This window comes from Nilaparvata lugens, chromosome 5, assembly GCF_014356525.2.
Source record: "Nilaparvata lugens isolate BPH chromosome 5, ASM1435652v1, whole genome shotgun sequence".
NCBI lineage: Eukaryota > Metazoa > Arthropoda > Insecta > Hemiptera > Delphacidae > Nilaparvata > Nilaparvata lugens.
In genome coordinates this window covers 14,946,123-14,965,546 of record NC_052508.1, presented here as the reverse complement: position 1 = coordinate 14,965,546, position 19,424 = coordinate 14,946,123, and the positions used below count along the sequence as shown (strand labels likewise).

Below are 19,424 nucleotides of genomic sequence, written 5' to 3'. Positions count from 1 at the left end.
AGGGAAGAGAGGAGGAGGAGAGAGAGAGAGGAAGATGAGGAGGAGGAGGTGGAGATGGAGGTGAAGGAGGGAAAGGTGGAGGAGTAGGAGTAGGAGGAGGAAGAGGATAAGGAGGTTGAGAAGGTCATGGAGGAGGAGGAGGAGTAGGAAGTGTTGGAGGAAAGAGAGGAGGAGGAGAGAGAGAGAGGAAGATGAGGAGGAGGAGGTGGAGATGGAGGTGAAGGAGGGAAAGGTGGAGGAGTAGGAGTAGGAGGAGGAAAAGGAGGTTGAGAAGGTGGTGGAGGAGGAAGAATAGGAGTGAGAAGTGGTTGAGGGAAGAGAGGAGGAGGAGAGAGAGAGAGAGAGAGGAGAGAGAGAGAGGAGAGAGAGAGAGGAGAGAGAGAGAGGAGAGAGAGAGAGAGAGGAGAGAGAGAGAGAGAGAGAGAGAGAGAGAGAAGACCAAGAATCACTAATTACTTGGTTTCATTTATTCATAATAGGGAAAGGCGGAGGAGTAGTAGGTGGAGGAGAAGAATAAGGAAATGAGGAGGTAGGACAAGAAGCACTGTTCCATCTATTCCAAATCATTTCGCACCTTCTCGAAATCCTTCAGTTTGTTAGTGCGTCTGAGATCGATGCCCTCGATGTGATACAAGTCGTAGGACCACTTGCGGTTGACGCGACAGTCGATGCCGCACTTTGACGAGCGACACTTGGGACAGGGCAGGAAGCAGCCAGGACAGGAGCTGCTGAAGCAGTCGCACATGTCGCGTCCCGACGCCACATGGACGCCGAACTCGTTGTAGACGCTGTTCGGCGCCATTGCACGTGTGTGGCTCAGGATCTTCTTGGTCAGCTTGCGCCGTTCGCGGTCGCTGCGTTCTGGGTTGAAGTCCTCCATGAATTTCATCTTCTCTTTCAACTCCCTACAAAAGAACAAAAGTAGGATATGAAGTTTATGAAAGAAAAACTATTTGAACAGGAATCATCCTCAAACATTCATATCTGTAGTTAATTTTAAATGAGTAGTGCAGAGGTTAAACTATCCTCTAGGCCATCTTGATCATTTTAGTGTTTTTTGTTATTTTTGTTTTATTCATGACATGACGCCATCGATCCTACAATTGTGGGTAATGGATGAAGAAGAAGGTATAAAGGCACTATGTTATTTGTAAAATAGCACCATAGTACCCTTTCTGAAATCTAGACCCTGAAAAGATCTGTGATGTTATTTTACAAAAAAAATAAGTAATGAAACTAAAAAATGAAATTTATTCTCCTTTTGCATAACAATATTTTTTTTACAAAGAATCTTAGAATTAAACTGGCAGCAATTGTGTATCGGCGCTGCCAGTGTCATAAATCTTTTAGTTACATAAATTAAATACTATAGCCTATAGTTGCTATTTTAAAAACGTAAGCAAAGTATTGTAATAGTGTGATATTGAGAGGGTAGTATTGTAGTTGTTTTTGTGTATCTTATATTGTTTTTCAGGTTTTTGAACTGAAATGAACTTTGATTCTAACTGTATGTTGAACCCTGCGTTTTTAGTGTGAGAATTGACTCTGTCTTGTTTGAATTTGCTAACTTGTCGCTTAGTTGTCAAAATTAAAGCAATTTTCGTGCATTTTCCAAGTGCAGTTTCAATTTCATGTCGAAAAAGCCACTGTATTTGAAAATTGTACGAGCATTGACCTTTTTGCAGCTTTGGCTTTTCCACTGGAAGTTATGCTCAACGCTCGTGGAGGGGGAATAATTTTCAGTGAAAGGGCCACAGTTGGTATTGAGACGTGAACGGAAAATCATGTAACAGTGCGCGAGCCTCGGTCCTCTGAATGGGTCTGTTGCCCATCCAGAGGGACAAATTGAAAAGTTTTTTTTAGTTATCAGTCATTTTTATGTAGTTAAATAGGAACCAAAATTTAATATTGTTAGTGAGAGTAGAACCAGGAAATTATTTGTGCGTGTGAGTTCAAGTATAGTGAGTTTTATTAAAGCGTATGTGAGTGTTTCTGAAGAGTCCAAGTTTGCAGTCATTTTTATGTAGTTAAATAGGAACCAAAATTTAATATTGTTAGTGAGAGTAGAACCAGGAAATTATTTGTGCGTGTGAGTTCAAGTATAGTGAGTTTTATTAAAGCGTATGTGAGTGTTTCTGAAGAGTCCAAGTTTGAATATTGTTAAAATGGTGAGTGCCAAACTTTTGTTGTTTTCTTATTAAGCTCAAAATTTAATTTCATAGAATGACCGAGGCCCAAATTTAAATGCAGCAAGTTAGCAGGTTCCCAAAATGTGTGGATTGGAATAATGGAATATATTTTTTGTGAATCAATTGCTGAATCACTTTGTTCTGTTTGAAAATTTGACATGTTACCTGACTATTAATTCGTTCTACCTATTTAGAGTTCAATAAACCCGAAGTTGAATTTTATTAGTATTTTTCATTGAAGTTCCTGGCTCGTAGTTGCTAGTTGCTAAAATAGGTGACCATTAGATAATGATGATAATCTGTGCATTTGAATGAACGAATCCACTAAAAGCTCCCAACCAATCAGGGATTCAAATACCGGTAGATGAATTGATAGCAGTAAACTTTAGCAAATATTATAGAAAAAAAAACAACCCCCTCCAATTACAGTATTATACGGCCATTGTGGTATAAGTGTATATTCATGTGTGAACAATGATAAAACATGATTTAGAAAAACAAAACATAAGTGTTATTAAGTTTGATAATAATGAAATAATACTATATTGATTACTAGTTTTTTCGAATTCCCTACTCAAAATAGCATGAAAAATAATCCAATTTCTAAAATCATAATTTTGCAGTTACGGTATGGCATTTCAACTTAGTACAGCACTTGTACGGCTAAGCAGTATTAACACTGTAACTTGGGCTACATTAATTTCACCAAGGCTTCAAGTAAAGCAATTCAAACAATTAATTTTATGGATGTATAACAACTGTAATACATAATATATTTAAAATGTTCAATGAAAATTCAATGAAGTATTTATTAAATATAACTGATTTGCACCTTGTCTTTTATGCAAGTTTCCATTATATCAATAGGGCCATTTAAATTTTCCGCCGCTTTTGCCTCTTTCTGTCATGGCTGCCCATGTTCAATTCGTAACAGGAATAGCGGCCACTCAGCCACTCTATAGTTTACTATATTATTTTAGCTCGTTGAGTGGTATCAGGTAGAAAGCAATAATAGAACAGCTGATGTTCCTTTTTTTAATCTCGATCATATGATTTGGTTATTTTTTATGAAATCGTATGTACCATTAATGAAATTTAAACATTAATTCTGAAAAATCTAGAAGGAAAATTGGAATTTGGGCTTCGAGGTGCAAGAGATTGATATTTTTAGAATCTATTTGCAAAATTTGGAGATCTAAATCATTCCCGTTTTCCGGTATGCAATCCACAAGTTGACATGTTTTGATGCGAACACACAAACACAACCCTACTCTCTCTTATTATATAGAAGTATGAGCTAAGGTGGAAAATGTAAATAACTAATTACAAAAAATTTCGAAATTAACCGAAAGAAACATAAATTTTATTTTAGCTGAGTTATGTGATGGGTTATCAGGAGAGAACTAAAAAAATATCTATTTCTTGCTTCTGAAATAGCCAGATTTACTATGGATAGAAATTCTTTCAAAGTTCTACTTCTTCTACCAGCATGTGGGATGGTGTTGAAAAGTTTTAACTGATCTAGGTATAAGAAATATTTTGAAAAAAAAAGACTGAAATTTATTCTAGGTAGTCTTGATACTGTGTCCAATATTCTTCTTTCGGGAAAGCTAGGCCTAAAAACCCCATCGTTTCTACTTTGCAAAAAGAAAATTCTAGGCCTGTAACCCAAGTAGTCCTGATTATATACGTTTTCAGAAAATATGTCAAGATAATATTTTGATTCACACTTAATTTTAGGTTCAAAATAAATATCAACTAAATTTTTAAATCATCATCATCCATCATGTTCTAGGCTTACAAAGCCTGTTCCGGTGTTTTTAAATTCCTCCTTTATATAATTCTAGTTAATATTTTGATCATTTGTTTGATAAATTTTGAATTCCAGTAACTGAACACCAGTCAGTAACCAGTGAAACCTCAGAAATAACAAGTAGTATTGTTACAACATAATGAAAGAGGTTCACTTCACAGGTTTAATGTTAGAACCAGTCATGATATTAATGTTCCTAGATGCAGACTTAGAAAGACTCAGGACCACTGGCTTTCTTGTGGTTTAAAATTTTTCAGTAAACTACCTCTTGATTTGCGAGATGCTCCATTAAATGTGTTCAAGATTAAATTGCATCAGTGGTTTAAAAAAAACCCATTTCATTCAATAAATGAATTTTTATCTGGAGGCTGTGATATTGATGTATAGATAAATTATATTTCTGTGATTTGTCCTACCTGACTGTGATTGATTCTTGTTTTATCTCTGTTTGACCTGACTGTGATATAAATGTTATCAATTGGTATTGTTTTGATCATTATTTTATATGTTGTTGTTTTTTCTGTTATAATTAATTTAATTATGATATGGACTGGCTCAGCAGTGGAACAAATAATAAGCTGTGATAAGACTTTTATATTGAATGGACTATTGAAATGGAACTTATGTTAATATTGTTATAAAAAATAAATATGATTTTTCACCCAAGCTCATAATATAATGGTAATAGTCAAAACCTTGCTATGTAACAAAATTACAGAAATCGTATCGGAGTCGGTAAATATGAAAGGGTTTAACGATGTCGGCCGAAAACCGGCCTACATGTGTCGGCGAGAAATCGGTGTGTATTAAAACGGCCAATCTCAGTTGTGTTTTTCTGCTCGTTGAAAAAGCACGATTACTTATGCGGCAGACTATGTGAGATTTCATACAGACATCATCGGGCATTCGGAGTTCCAGTGGTCTAAAGAGGATATAGATATAAATTATGGATATCTATATTTTTCTAAGTCCACTCTCTGTGAGCAAAGGCCCAATACTAATGAGAAAACACTGCCCCAAAAGGTTTAGCAAATGCGTTCAGTAAAACATTGTAGAGCTGCCAAGGTAGCAATACTTGAGAGCTCTAAGAATAATGAATGTAGGCTATTCAAATGGGCTAAAAGATTTACCCATTCAACCACATGCATTACTTTTAACAATCTCAAGTTTAAAGTTAACTTTGCCGTTCCACTATGTTTTGGAAATGTGACCAAAATTTGAACGTTTTCATTCGGTTTGTTTTAGAATGGATCTATAGTATATGATATAGAATAGAACAGAACTAAATTTCTATAAAAAATAGTTAACATTTTCTATTGGTCAACGTCATTTTACAGCAAATTGTATAGACCTAACCTCATAAGGTACCTAACTGATTAAAACTCTGAGGTGACCGCCGTAATTTTTAAATAAACTGAATAATTTATTTTTAAGGGAATTTTGAGAAAACTTAGCCTACAAAGTATTATTACACAAAAAAGACAAAGATCTATGGAAAATAGTACTAAACTTACTTTGAGAGTCTTGGAAAGACTTCATCCGTCATAGTAGGCCTACAAAACTTGGCAACTTACTCATTAAAATGTTAAAGTTTCTACTTTTATTTAACGACAAAGAAAAAACGTGAATGTAGGTCTATTTGAAAAATGCAAAATCAAAATTTCCAAGTAGAAACTAACCAAATTTTCACTGTTGTTGAATACAAATGGCCGCGGCTTTGCCTATGCCTCGTCAATCCTCGTCTCATCAAGTTCTTAGCGGGTAAATTTGAACGCAACCAACTCAGTGATACCTGTTTTATCATATATTAAATAATATTTTTTCAAATTTTTTATACACTTCCAATGAAAGCTCTGTATCAACTACTAAAATTGCAATATTCTTAATTTAGTTGAAATATACAATTCGCATCCTTCTACCAAATAATTATGTCGGCAAAAAGTATTCACTAGGTACCTATGTTTTATGAAATTTTTCAATAGTATAAAGATAAATTGGGAAGTGATCTAATTATTTTATTCTGACATGTATAATGCCTTACTCTTTTTTAATAAAGTCTTATAATATCAAAAGTTATCTGAGCAATTATTTGCGAATACTTTTTAAGCTTTATTTATTAAAATAGCGTCATGCAATCCATATTCTAGGTACTAATTCTAACATTTAAAATAGCTAGCATTTCATTGCTTTTCTCTTCAAGAAATAAATTGAGGTACCCAATGAAAATAAATTAGGATGGATAATAAAATATACAGTAAATACCTTGAGTACGGTACCTATCAACTAGAAAGTAGGAGTGGTCCAGTTCATAATATTACTATGTGGAAAAAATAGAAAACTGATAATTTTGTTCTACCTATTAGGACTACCGGTACTGTTTCATACAATTTTGTCTTCAAAACAAACGTTTTTAAGTCCAAATAAATGTTTAAATCAATCTAATTTTATCGCTACCTCGATAATCGCAAGAGATAATACAGTTGATTTATACTAAAATCAAAAGTTGATTTCCTGAAATTTTCCATGAAGTTTCTACACTGAAATTTTGCAATATTAAGCTGCTTTAAGACAAGAAAATTGAAAGCAAAGAGTTATAGGGGACAAGAAGTTTTCATAAATCTGAGTATGTAAATCTGGTTTGCGCACAGGCATTTGTCCATGTAGACCATTTTCTTATAAATAATTTAGTTTAGTATTCATTACGGTATTATTGTTTTTTGTTTGTGTTGGAACTGTGTTTGAGTAGGTCTATAAGATTTTTATTTTGAAATTTGCATTTTTAAAAATAAATATCTTTCTGTCTGTTTTAGTTGAAGATTTTTGGACTATAAACTGTAAATTGCCTTGAAAACTTATTATATTAAATTTTATCCTTGCAGACTTTCAATTATTTTATTCCTCGATTTTATGCCTTCTATTCCATTTTTTAAAAATAAATATCTTTCCATCTGTTCAGTTGAAGATTTTTTGGACTATAAACTGTAACTTACCTTGAAAACTTATTATATTTTATCCTTGCCGACTTTTAATTCTTTTTAGACTGAATATTATGTTGCACAAATTTGGAGCTCAATTATTATTGTTCCATCCATGAAGCATGGGGCCTCGAGGGTGAGGAAATTTATTGTCACAAAACAACTGAAAACAGTTCTAATCAAATGTAAGAAGTATAAAAATAAAAAAAAACCAATAGAATATCCTTTCATTTACTATCAGAAAACTATGGCCTTTGAAGATAGGACAATAGAGATTAATTTGTATTGGGTTTTGTGGATTGTAAAAAATAGATAAACGATCACAAATCATAAAACTAAACATTTTATTGTACTTTAAAATTGACAATATATAGGAAATACTTATCTATGAACTGTAGAGCTGACAAGAATAAGTGAGAGGAGACATTGAATACAGAAAAAGCATTGCTTTGAATCAAATAAAATAAGACCGAATTTTTATTTTTGTTACTAGTAGAAATATTTTTGTTACTATTTTTTAAAATAAACAAAAATATTATGAATTTTAAAGTCAAAATCATCATTGAACATTACTATTGAATTCCAGTATAAAGTATCAAGTGGAACACTCATTTTTGCACATAATTCAGACTTGAAATTCTTGATTAGTATTAGAATGAATTATTCAACTTACTTATATTATGTACTGTACATTATTAGTAGGAGTTTATTATAAACATTAATTATTCACAACAATAATATATATTTCAATAATTAACTAAACATTATATATTTACAAATACTATAGCTACTTATTCTAAAATTAAATTTATCATGCTAAAATAAATGGGATTCATGTTTTTATGTACATAATGCCTGAATTTATCCATGATTGTTTATATAGATTCATGTTGTGTCTAATTAGGCTATATTTGTTACAAAATGTATGGCATTACCTATTTTAGACAGTTTTTCAATTTATACACTGCATACTAAATAATAATTATTGTAATGAAAACATGAAAGTACCAACACGAAATAAAAATGAGAAGAATATTCTAAAACTGTACAAACATATAATCCAAATATCAGTTGATTGCTAAATTTCAGGAAGAGCCCTAGATAATCTTCAGACAGAGCTCTCCAAAGAGAGCATTTCAGAGAAAGAGCTCTTCATAAATTTACAGAGAGAGTAGTACTGCAGAAAAAGAGCTCTCCATAAATTCACTCTATAAACACAATACATTTACAAAGAAGCTAAAAATTCGGATTTCCATTTCGTTTTAAATTGTAGAATAGCTACTAAATTAATTAGAAAAAACATCAAATAAAAATAGAAACAAATAATTTACCATACTACTCATTTAGTACACTTATAGTATTATGTTTATTAAAATCTAAATAAAGCTGATATCTTGGTTTGAACACTCAATTTGTTTAACCCAAGAACGTATTAATTCTTTTGATACTCCAGAATTAACAATATATTGATGTATCTAGCACTATACATTATATTATAGACAGAGCTCTTCAAAGAGAGCAATTCAGAGAAAGAGCTCTTCATAAATTTAAAAAGTGTGTGTACTTCATTGAAAGAGTTCATAAACAGTCCCTATATTTCATGATATTGTGAATTTTACTGTTCATTCAGTGTAAATTTTGTTTCTACCAATAATAATTAAAAATAATTGTTTTCTTTCTCTTTATAACGCATTCATTCTTTATGTTTTTCAATTAAATATTTACAACATTTTCAAATTTGTAAATAAAATGAAAGAAAAACTTATGGGATTTGTAGATTAAATCACAAAATATGGGGACATACTAGCATGATACTATTACAATGATTCATTAATGATGTTACCTCTCGATTCAAGGAGAAATATCTCTGTTCTATAGACATAGAAAGTGTGAAGTCGATATTATTTTTGGTGAAATATATTGGAATAATATCATGATACAGTATATGCTATTATCATCCATATTCATTATATCATTATGATAAATGGATTTTAATTGCAATTTATTAAAAAATCTCTCATGATATCAAAATAGATAATTCATATTATGATTTCACAATTAAAAAAATAAATATAGGCATACATGATGATCATACTGTATAGCCTAATCATAGTATAATTTTAAAAATAGACTACATGATTTTCATTTGAGATACATTACAGTATAAGGGCTAATCCAAACAAAGCGTTTTTCAGGCATTATCAGACGAGTCAGCAGGACAGTAAGATCTCCGATTGGCTGATTGGGTTGGCGTTTTGGGAATCAGCTAATAATCAGCCAATCGGAGAGCTTCAAGCCCTGCCGATTCGTCAGGAAACGCCAGGAAAAACGCTTTATATGACTTGGTCCATATACTGTTATGTATCTCGACCTTTTTCTAAATTATACTATATGATTGGGTTATACTTTATCAACGCCACATTTAAAATTACATTTTCAACAGTATACAATATATAGGTTATCGTATATATTTGTATTGATATGTATCGAGAATAAATTGTACTATTAATCTGTATTCCTTGATACAACTTCTGACAATATTTTGTCTTCTATGACAAAAATATCACGAAATTTTCACTACCAAACTTGGAAATTCCTCATTCACATTCCAACTTCGCAAACAAAGTAGGTTTCAAACGAGCAAGGGGAATCGTTCCATTTCAAGCCTTTTCCGTCCCTGTTCCAGAGTTCCAGACAGTGTTCCTCTTCCCCGTTCTCGTAGCGGAAGTTGTTGGGTTCCCCGGTGTTCCAGTTGGTGAAGGTGATTGGGCGTCCGGTTGACATCCAGAAGAAAGTGCCTTCCTCAGCCTGGTCGGTGCCCGATGTCCAGAAGTGTTCGTGGCCCAGACCTGAGACAACCACAAATAGTTCATTAAAATTCCATTTCTCTTAATTCATGAAGTAGATATGTGTTTAAAATAGTGGTACCCTAATCCACCTATTATACAAAATGAGTATAAAATAGTGCTAATCCACTACGCTATTAATAGTCTATAATAATAATAATTGCCTTCTCATAATAATAAAAGTGTATATTAAAAAATCTTAATAATAATAACAATACCACTATTACTGAAAAATCCATTTTTCTTCAACTCAAAATAACCTATCTATAGTTCTGCTTGCATGGAAAATAGCTCTCTATCAATGTAGGATATGGAAGTCAAACATAACTCAGCACAAAAGAAGATGGCATTAGAACAGCATCTTTCTTATAATTTCCTAATAATCACAGAGTTAATATAAGTTAGTTTTCTCTGTGTTGTTGTGTTAGATATATATCCATATGGAATGAAAACGACTTGACATTGTAAAAAACACTGATTTATCAAAACTATTATCGATACTAGTTTTGGTTGTTACAACATTAAATCAAATTAATAAATAACTAGGTATCAATCAAATTTGAAAATCTCTGTGTATAGTAGTGAAAATTTTGTTGTGTCAGCCATCCATACTAAATAAGAACTACTCATTTGTAGCCTAATTGTCAAGAACAATGATTTATTGAAATACATTTATTGAAAGTTGTTTTGGTTGTTACTCAAGCATTATCAATCAAATTTGATAATCTCTGTGTAGTAGTGAAGGTTTTGTTGTGTCTGACATCCATATCAGATGGGAACTACTTGTGATTATTGTCAAAACCATAGATTTATTAGAACAATTTGAAGATAGTTTCGTTTGATACATCATTTTCAACCCCTAGTAAACTCTAATGACAATCACAGAGCCCAACATCAACATTATTGATTGGAAAACTAACAGATCTAAGGAAAAAGTTTATGCCAGGTCAGTTTGCCATTTTCTGATCATATACAACATAAGATTTTTGTACCGGTATTATGAAATGTATAAACGGATGAATTATGAAGCCATCCACACGATATTTATTCTGTGTAAGATCAATAAATGATAGCATCTCTTAGTAAGAACTGATTTGGCAAAATCAACGCAACAATTATTTCTTAAGGAAGAGAATAAGAACAATCTACTCCTTTGCGGTTATGGAATATAAATTCTAACTCAGAGACATCTTCAAATAAATTTGATAGAGTTTTTTAAATTTTTATAGAGATACCATCAAAAAAATGATTATTTTGAATTGGAGTTACACTTTTACTATACTACAAATATTGTTCTAAAAAGAAGGAATGCCAATTTTTTGTTTTTTGATGATTCTTTTTCCAGTCAGGCCAAAACCTATTGTATTTTCAATGATTATTTTTATTTGGCAATAAATTCATTATTCATTTTACGCATATTTAAACTCTAAATTCGACTCGAGTGAATGGAACATTATTTAAAACTACTTTTTGGATCTACTACTATAAAAATTTGGAGAAGGAACAGTTTTAGGCTGATTCTTTTCCAATCATGCATATTGTAAATTGTGTAATGAATCTATGAAATGTATAAATAAATAAATGACTGACCAAAGTCCCTGATGTGTTTTTCCAATTTATCGTTCTCCTCTTGACTGCTTATACTGGCCAGGTGCATGCCGTGGTATCTGCAGTACTGTGCCGCCCTATACCAGTTTGCCTGGAAAATGAATAAAAAAAGTCACTATATTGAAAAATGAATAAAAAACGTCACTATATTGATAAAAAATTAGTTGGGAAGTTGGAATTGACCAAATTGCTTAGTACTCTAGTAGATTGATTACATGGTAATGTATAATAATGAAGAGAATGAGAAATAATGATGTAGACAATATTCTGTTAAGAAATGAATTTATAAAAAAGTAGTATTCTTGTAAGAAAACACATTTGTATTTGTGGTGGAGGGACCAACTTTCGTGAAAGTGCAATCATTATAGAAAGCATAGACAAGTATGGAGTTTTCATGATCTAATTTTTAATGAAAACACAAAGATAATGTCAAATATTACAAATTTATTTCGAGAAAAACACAAACATATATCCTTGTCTCTAAGTACCCTTTTTTAAAATTGTTTACTTACGACATGTTTCGACCATGATGCCATTATCAAGTAATACGTCTTGATGAGGGTACTTGGATTTTTATTTTTTATTCCTATTCAAGAGTAGCCCTAACAAAAAAATACAATCTTTGTGTTTCTCTCTGCATAAATTGGAATATTTATTTATTTAATCATTCAGAATTACATAACTTTTAGAAGAGTGCCACATGCATTACATATTTGACCATATACTTGTGCTTTCATTATAAATAAGTACACGGGTATCACTACATCTCACCAATTACTGTGTCAGTAAAATACGTTTTTGTATAAAACCGAGTAATATCTACATTGATTTGAAATAATTCAGTAGTGGTGATATTTTTGTAATTTTTCAATGACGGATTGAAAAATTATTGTTGTTTGTGAAGAATACAAAACTGAGTGCAAACGTTTTACAGTCAGCACAATACAAATGCTTGTGCCGGGCACTGTCTTTAATTCAGGCCTTTTCCCAAGTTATAATAGTAAATTTAATACGCAATAGACTAGAGCCATTATTGTAAGTGAGTTAGCGAAATAAATTATTTTCTCTCTCTATTATGAACGGCCATGACTTCGAGTTTCCCATGATAGATATTTAAAATTGTGGCTCCGAGTCGTCGAGGAATGTAGATTATGGAATTATCTCTAAAACTTAGCCTTCTTGGCGCGACATAAAGTGCGATAAGTTGGAAAACAGCAAGCATTGAAATTATAACAAACTACCGATTTTGCAGTTACTATTTGGTCCAAAGGCTCTATAAGCCACGCGACGATTGGTCAAATTGATTCCTTTCGCCCAATAGGAGACCTGTTTCTAAATACAGTAGTGGGGATTCCCCAGCCGCCAGACCAGATTACGTTTCGGAGGACACTTTGCTAGGAGCACTACGAGAGTAAAGATGTAGTCATTATGTTTCGCCCTTTTTGGGCAGGTTTATAAGTTTATTTCAGTAGTTAATGTAGGAGCTAGTTTTATTTTTTATTAATGTTTAGATTTACTAGTAGTGCCATGTCCTGAAAGGTTTAATTGTGTTTCTTCATCATGTACGAATAATTGTTTCTTCAATAACCGCTAAGCGGTTCATGTGTGTTCCCAAACCAACTTCTTGTACTACCACCCCTTTGGTTCCGCAACTTTATGTAACACCGCTTCAAGACACCCGTTCAGACGACAGGTCTAGGGACGTAAGAGGACGTCGCCGTCAAGCCAAATTCAACCGGTAAAAGCTCACCGCCAAAAACAAGGTACTGTAACCCCGACGATAAAGCAACGTACAAACCAACGAAAGTGCAGTGTAGTGAAACAAAGGTTCATTCGAGAATGTCAATAAAAGTGGGGATTCAAAATTATTATGAATGGGTTATATGGGTTACTATCGACGAAATTTGGGTTCAACGGTTTTTTTTCTTTCTTGAGTAATTTCATGTTGAAATTGATTGGTTATTTTATGACTGATCTTGTTTGGTTTTGTGACGTATTGCTATCTAAACGGGGATAGTAATGCGCCCCCGAATCAGATGAAGAATGTCACCAAAGTAACATGAAATTATTGTTTCTGTTGTTCGATTTTAGTTGCCAATGTTTATTGAAGCTGTTTGTATTTTTCAATTATTTCAAATTGTAGTGTTATTCTATACTATAAACCTATTAAATCAGGCATGGCAAGATTAATTGAAGTTTTCTTGACTCTAGCCCGTTCAACTGCATGAATTAGGTATAGACTCAGGTATTTTCTAGATGTGTCGGCCTATTTTTAAATTCTAAATTTTATTCAAAATTATCTTCTAAGGCACACTGCGCCACTGCTGCTGAATGTTTAGGTAAAGGAACACAACTGCGCCGACTCTGCTGTCTAGAGATATTTAAATCTCTGGAATTCAAATTTTCTAAAAAATTAAATTTTTCATAACTTACTCTAATCATACTAGATCAATTTTTCTGATCTATACTTAATATTCATTCGGTGAACGTGTTAACTGTCAATATTTTAGGTTTGGAGTTGAATGAATAATTTATAGTTGCTACTCCAATTTTTCTGATGTTTAAATAATTGTAGATGAAATAGGGAAGTTATTAAGTTCAGTAAATCCATTAAAATGAAAATCTTTTGAAGTGCTTAAAGATAAAGTTAGGTATCATTGATGCTTAAGTTGAGAGTATTCTAAAACTTTATATTGAAATTGATTGACAAATTAAATGTTTAACGGTAGAATAAAAATTAGTAGAAGAAACTAGCATAGGTGAAAAAAAACTGATTCTAAGTGCTGAATAAATTTTTTGATTCTGTAATTCCGTGAATGATGATAGAAATTATTGTAATGTCAACGTACGTATTCTGGTCTCACGCATCGGGTACTTGAGTATCATCATAGTATAGTAGTAGTGAAAGTGAATATTGAGATTTTAAAGGTCAACCCAAGTAAATTAGGAAAATTCGGAAATTATTATGGGAGAATGTTTGAGGAAAATAGGAAATTTTTTTGATAAGTTTAGGTAGATCGAAGGTAATCAGAGAATAAATAGGAAACTGTTTTATTAGTTATTGTTGATATGTAGTTTTGAAAAGTTGATGAGTAGTTTTGGCCTTGAAATGTTTAAACTAAATAATTGGGTATTGTAGATTAAAGTTGAAACGATGATCAAATCCTGGGAATTTGTGTGAAAATAAGTTGATTCAGATGAGGTTGTTAAGTCCCTTTATCAGTAATGTTTATTCTCAAAAAGGTGAATCAGTTTATTATTGGAAATATTGTTTTTTTAGGTGTGATTTTTGCGGTAGGCATGCGTAGTGATAGTGTAAAGATCCGTTGTGTTGATGACGTTTCCTGTAGACTGTGGGGAATTTTTTTGTTTGTTTAGTTGAGACTCAAGATTTAGAGGAGAATACGGGAATGTCCTGCCTGTGTGTGTGTTGTTGAATTTAGGTAATCGGCGCGAGTGTAGGTCCGTGTCCAGAGAGAACGGAGCACTGCCCGAAAGTTGTCCATGTAACAAATCAAGGAATTTAGCTGTGACTAACCTTGCAAATTTGTACGGTGGAATTGTTTAATTTTAGCGAAAGGCACCGAAGATGGTGTGAGCTGAGATTTTTTTTGTATCTAGTAAACGGTCTGGTTCATTCGAGAGTTATGGGGCTCGTCAGTAGAATAACGTAAACCGAAATCTAGAATATTTAGTGAGTCTTCGTAGTGATTGTAAGGAAAACAATCAGTGTAATGCAGTTAGGGAAGCCCAGTCAAAAGGTTCGTTAATGTTTGGTAGGAAAGTCAGCCGCAAAAACACAAGTAATAATTAGTAAAAAAAAGGGGTATTATTGAGTTTAAGTTGCTTAGAAATTTGGTATGGTAACGAAAATTGAAAGTTTTAGACAATGAATATTCAAAGTGATTAGTTAAGGTATACAAATAAAATAACAGAGAAACTTTTTCGAGTACCTAGGTAATGTTAAAATGGTTATCAGTGAAAGTAGAATAAATATTGGAACACTAATGAACGGGTTAGATTAAAATAAAATTAACAGTGAAATTCTTCTAGTTGAATTTGAAATGAAAAGGGAAAATCTCTTGAGTTAAGCATGAGTTTAAATTATTCTGTAGTTGAGAGTTGAAAGGTGATTAAAAATTTAAATGGGGATATAAGGTAGAAATATGTAGGAAATTCGTGTCAAAAAGGAAATAGAATTTTTTGTTGGGAAAATTAAATTGAGGTAATTAACAGTAGTAGGACCCTTTAGAGATAAGTAGTCAAAAAGAATTAATAAATAAAAAAAAATAGGAAAATCTTTAATGAAATGATCAAATTTTTAATGATGAATAGTAAAATTGCAATCAAGTTTTCATGTGAATAAGTTGAGAGATTTTGAGATCTAGTAGAGTAATTGAAACTAGTTGGATATGAAATTTATTGTTGAGAAATATGTGAGGCTACAGTAAGGTTGGAAATGTCAGTGCACTTGTAAATCAGTAATAGTGTAATAGTAGTCTATTCTTCCAGTGTTTAGAGAAAATGTCACGTACTTTGAGTTTGAGATAAATAACCATGATCGCTGTCGAGTCAATTTATCTAGTTGAAGTTGTAGGCAGTGAGAAAATGACAATACTCTAGTGAGAAGCAAAATACAGAATTATTATTGTCGATTAAAGCCTGGCACCCGATATCATAGTTTTGTTTTGACTAGCGTTCTGTGGTAGAGGTTTCCAACTGGAATATTATAATGAAAAGTGTTTTTCTCATGATTGTGGAATGCAAAATTGTGCTTGTGTCATATAGCTCTCGCGTTGATCTAATAATGCAGTTTAAATCATTGTTATCTTTGAATCGTAGTCGATGTAGAATAGTATTGCCTATTGAATTGCTTTATATTGTTAAAAATATGTTGCACTCTCAACTCTATAGTAATGATAGTTAGATTTCAATACATTCAGCAGAGTGAAAAAGTTTCATCCTTTACTATTATAATAAACGTACTTCATATTTTACAACAGCAGAGTAACATAGAACCAATTAAAACTATGATGTCTTTTAAACGTTTTCCCTTGTTAGAGTTTGCCAAGAAAATAACCAGGGACTCAATAAGTGATTGAAGTATTCAAGATTATTATACTCGGTCCGTCTTTAGTACCTACTTAGAAAGTGGACACGCCCATATTGTTTTGTCCTGACTCTTGCCACAGTTTTAAAGACTCTTGCCACAAATCTCAATTAGTTATACATTTTGCTGAATTTCGGAATGATTAAAGAGATTTCTTTTGAAGAGGGCCCGCTTCAAATTGGATCCTACTATCAATCCAGAAATTCGACTCTCCAAATCATACAGAATGCCTCTATGGTAACATATCCTGATTAGATTTCTTTTTGCGTGTTTCACACCGGAAGGAAGGGGAGTGTGCCGGGCACTGTCTTAATTCAGGCCTTTTCCCAAGTTATAATAGTAAATTTAATACGCAATAGACTAGAGCCATTATTGTAAGTGAGTTAGCGAAATAAATTATTTTCTCTCTCTATTATGAACGGCCATGACTTCGAGTTTCCCATGATAGATATTTAAAAATTGTGGCTCCGAGTCGTCGAGGAATGTAGATTATGGAATTATCTCTAAAACTTAGCCTTCTTGGCGCGACATAAATGCGATAAGTTGGAAAACAGCAAGCATTGAAATTATAACAAACTACCGATTTTGCAGTTACTATTGGTCCAAAGGCTCTATAAGCCACGCGACGATTGGTCAAATTGATTCCTTTCGCCCAATAGGAGACCTGTTTCTAAATACAGTAGTGGGGATTCCCCAGCCGCCAGACCAGATTACGTTTCGGAGGACACTTTGCTAGGAGCACTACGAGAGTAAAGATGTAGTCATTATGTTTCGCCCTTTTTGGGCAGGTTTATAAGTTTATCTCAGTAGTTAATGTAGGAGCTAGTTTTATTTTTTATTAATGTTTAAATTTACTAGTAGTGCCATGTCCTGAAAGGTTTAATTGTGTTTCTTCATCATGTACGAATAATTGTTTCTTCAAATAACCGCTAAGCGGTTCATGTGTGTTCCCAAACCAACTTCTTGTACTACCACCCCTTTGGTTCCGCAACTTTATGTAACACCGCTTCAAGACACCCGTTCAGACGACAGGTCTAGGGACGTAAGAGGACGTCGCCGTCAAGCCAAATTCAACCGTAAAAGCTCACCGCCAAAAACAAGGTACTGTAACCCCGACGATAAAGCAACGTACAAACCAACGAAAGTGCAGTGTAGTGAAACAAAGGTTCATTCGAGAATGTCAATAAAAGTGGGGATTCAAATTATTATGAAATGGGTTATATGGGTTACTATCGACGAAATTTGGTTCAACGGTTTTTTTCTTTCTTGAGTATTTCATGTTGAAATTGATTGGTTATTTTATGACTGATCTTGTTTGGTTTTGTGACGTATTGCTATCTAAACGGGGATAGTAATGCGCCCCCGAATCAGATGAAGAATGTCACCAAAGTAACATGAAATTATTGTTTCTGTTGTTCGATTTTAGTTGCCAATGTTTATTGAAGCTGTTTGTATTTTTCTATTATTTCAAATTGTAGTGTTATTCTATAGTATAAACCTATTAAATCAGGCATGGCAAGATTAATTGAAGTTTTCTTGACTCTAGCCCGTTCAACTGCATGAATTAGGTATAGACTCAGGTATTTTCTAGATGTGTCGGCCTATTTTTAAATTCTAAATTTTATTCAAAATTATCTTCTTCAGGCACATGCTGTTATAATTTTTCAATAATATGTGAATCTTCTTTATTTAAGTGATAGTAATTTGGAATATCTGTTCTATTTTTGGTTTTGAAGCATCTAAACTTGAAAATATACTTTGTGAACATATAAGGACTGAAAATTTAGTAAAGTGAACAACTACAAGAAATTAACCTATTTCGGACTGAGTAACCCTATCTAAATTTGGAAAAGAAATAACACAAGTTTATCTTATATTTTCTATCCCTGATAATGTACTTATTGTATGAATGAATGAGGAATAAATTTTTAATATTGAATTTATGAATATATACTGTAAATTTAATTCAATTTAGTGGGTAGGTTTGTGATTTTGTATTAAAATTTTTCAAATAAGTGTAATATTTCTCAAGTTTTTCATTCATTGTAATACATTCTGTGATTCACTTGAAGTATTATGTCAACCTTCAAAATTAAAAATCTTCTAATGATTATTCCTGGACCAAAAATTAAGTGACGAAGCAGTGTGTGATGTTATAACCTCAACCTTTGGACAACATTTAAGCTGCGTTTTTACCAACATGATGTTAATGATGTTTCACCAACAAAATGTTAATAACTTAATGCTTATAGATTCTATTAGATTGAACATAACTTATCATACACATGATGATCATATGTGTTTGTCAAGTTCCGTTCAATCTAATAGAATCTATAAGGATTAAGTTATTAACATTTTGCTATTAACTTAGGTGTAAACGCGGCTAACTTTTTATCAAAATTTTTGGAGAGAAATAGTACAGGCTCAGCCTAGTTTTTCCTTCAATGTCATAATTATATTATGATTGTAGTATTTTGTACAATAAATAAATGAATGAATGAATTTTTAGTGATACGAGCGAAATCTCACTTTAAAATATTACTGGATATAATGTTTTTCATCTGATGATTTGGATTATACATGAAATAAGAAATGTTATACTCTCACCCTGAAAAATATTCCGAGGTAGTATCGTTTCTCGCCCAATTTGAGTAGTGGCATGGTCCATTTGTTGATTGCTGGGCCATCATCAACGCAGTTGGTGCACTCATCTGTAACAATTAAAAAAAAATGGTGTGAATTTTACAATCTCCAGTAACATAAAGCTGATAACAAAGCTACAAAATAGAGAATAAATAGCATAAGATAACCAATTATAATATCCAAAATGAGATACACTAAACGTTATAATGTCAATGGAAATGACAAATGATAGGACGGCAT

At 32.5% G+C, this 19,424-nt stretch overlaps 2 protein-coding genes across 2 annotated transcripts in view; both read right to left on the bottom strand.

The window, feature by feature from the left end:
* Positions 1 to 342: 342 nt before the first annotated feature.
* LOC111045908 (ARL14 effector protein) lies at positions 343 to 5,721 on the bottom strand. Its single transcript, XM_022331386.2, has 2 exons — positions 5,517 to 5,721; positions 343 to 905 (listed from the first exon to the last, which is right to left on the bottom strand). Exons 1-2 carry the CDS (start codon positions 5,546 to 5,548, stop codon positions 554 to 556), a joined length of 384 nt encoding a protein of 127 aa, XP_022187078.1. The 5' UTR covers positions 5,549 to 5,721; the 3' UTR covers positions 343 to 553.
* Positions 5,722 to 7,302: 1,581 nt separating this feature from the next.
* Positions 7,303 to 19,424, bottom strand: part of LOC111045892 (mannose-binding protein C-like) — a 99,829-nt gene continuing 87,707 nt past the window's right edge. Inside the window, exons 3-5 of the mRNA XM_039427717.1 lie at positions 19,149 to 19,252; positions 11,414 to 11,522; positions 7,303 to 9,826 (exon numbers count right to left, since the gene is read on the bottom strand). Of these exons, the coding sequence (XP_039283651.1) occupies positions 9,579 to 9,826; positions 11,414 to 11,522; positions 19,149 to 19,252 (461 nt within the window). The 3' untranslated portion in view covers positions 7,303 to 9,578. The remainder of the gene's footprint in view (positions 9,827 to 11,413; positions 11,523 to 19,148; positions 19,253 to 19,424) is intronic.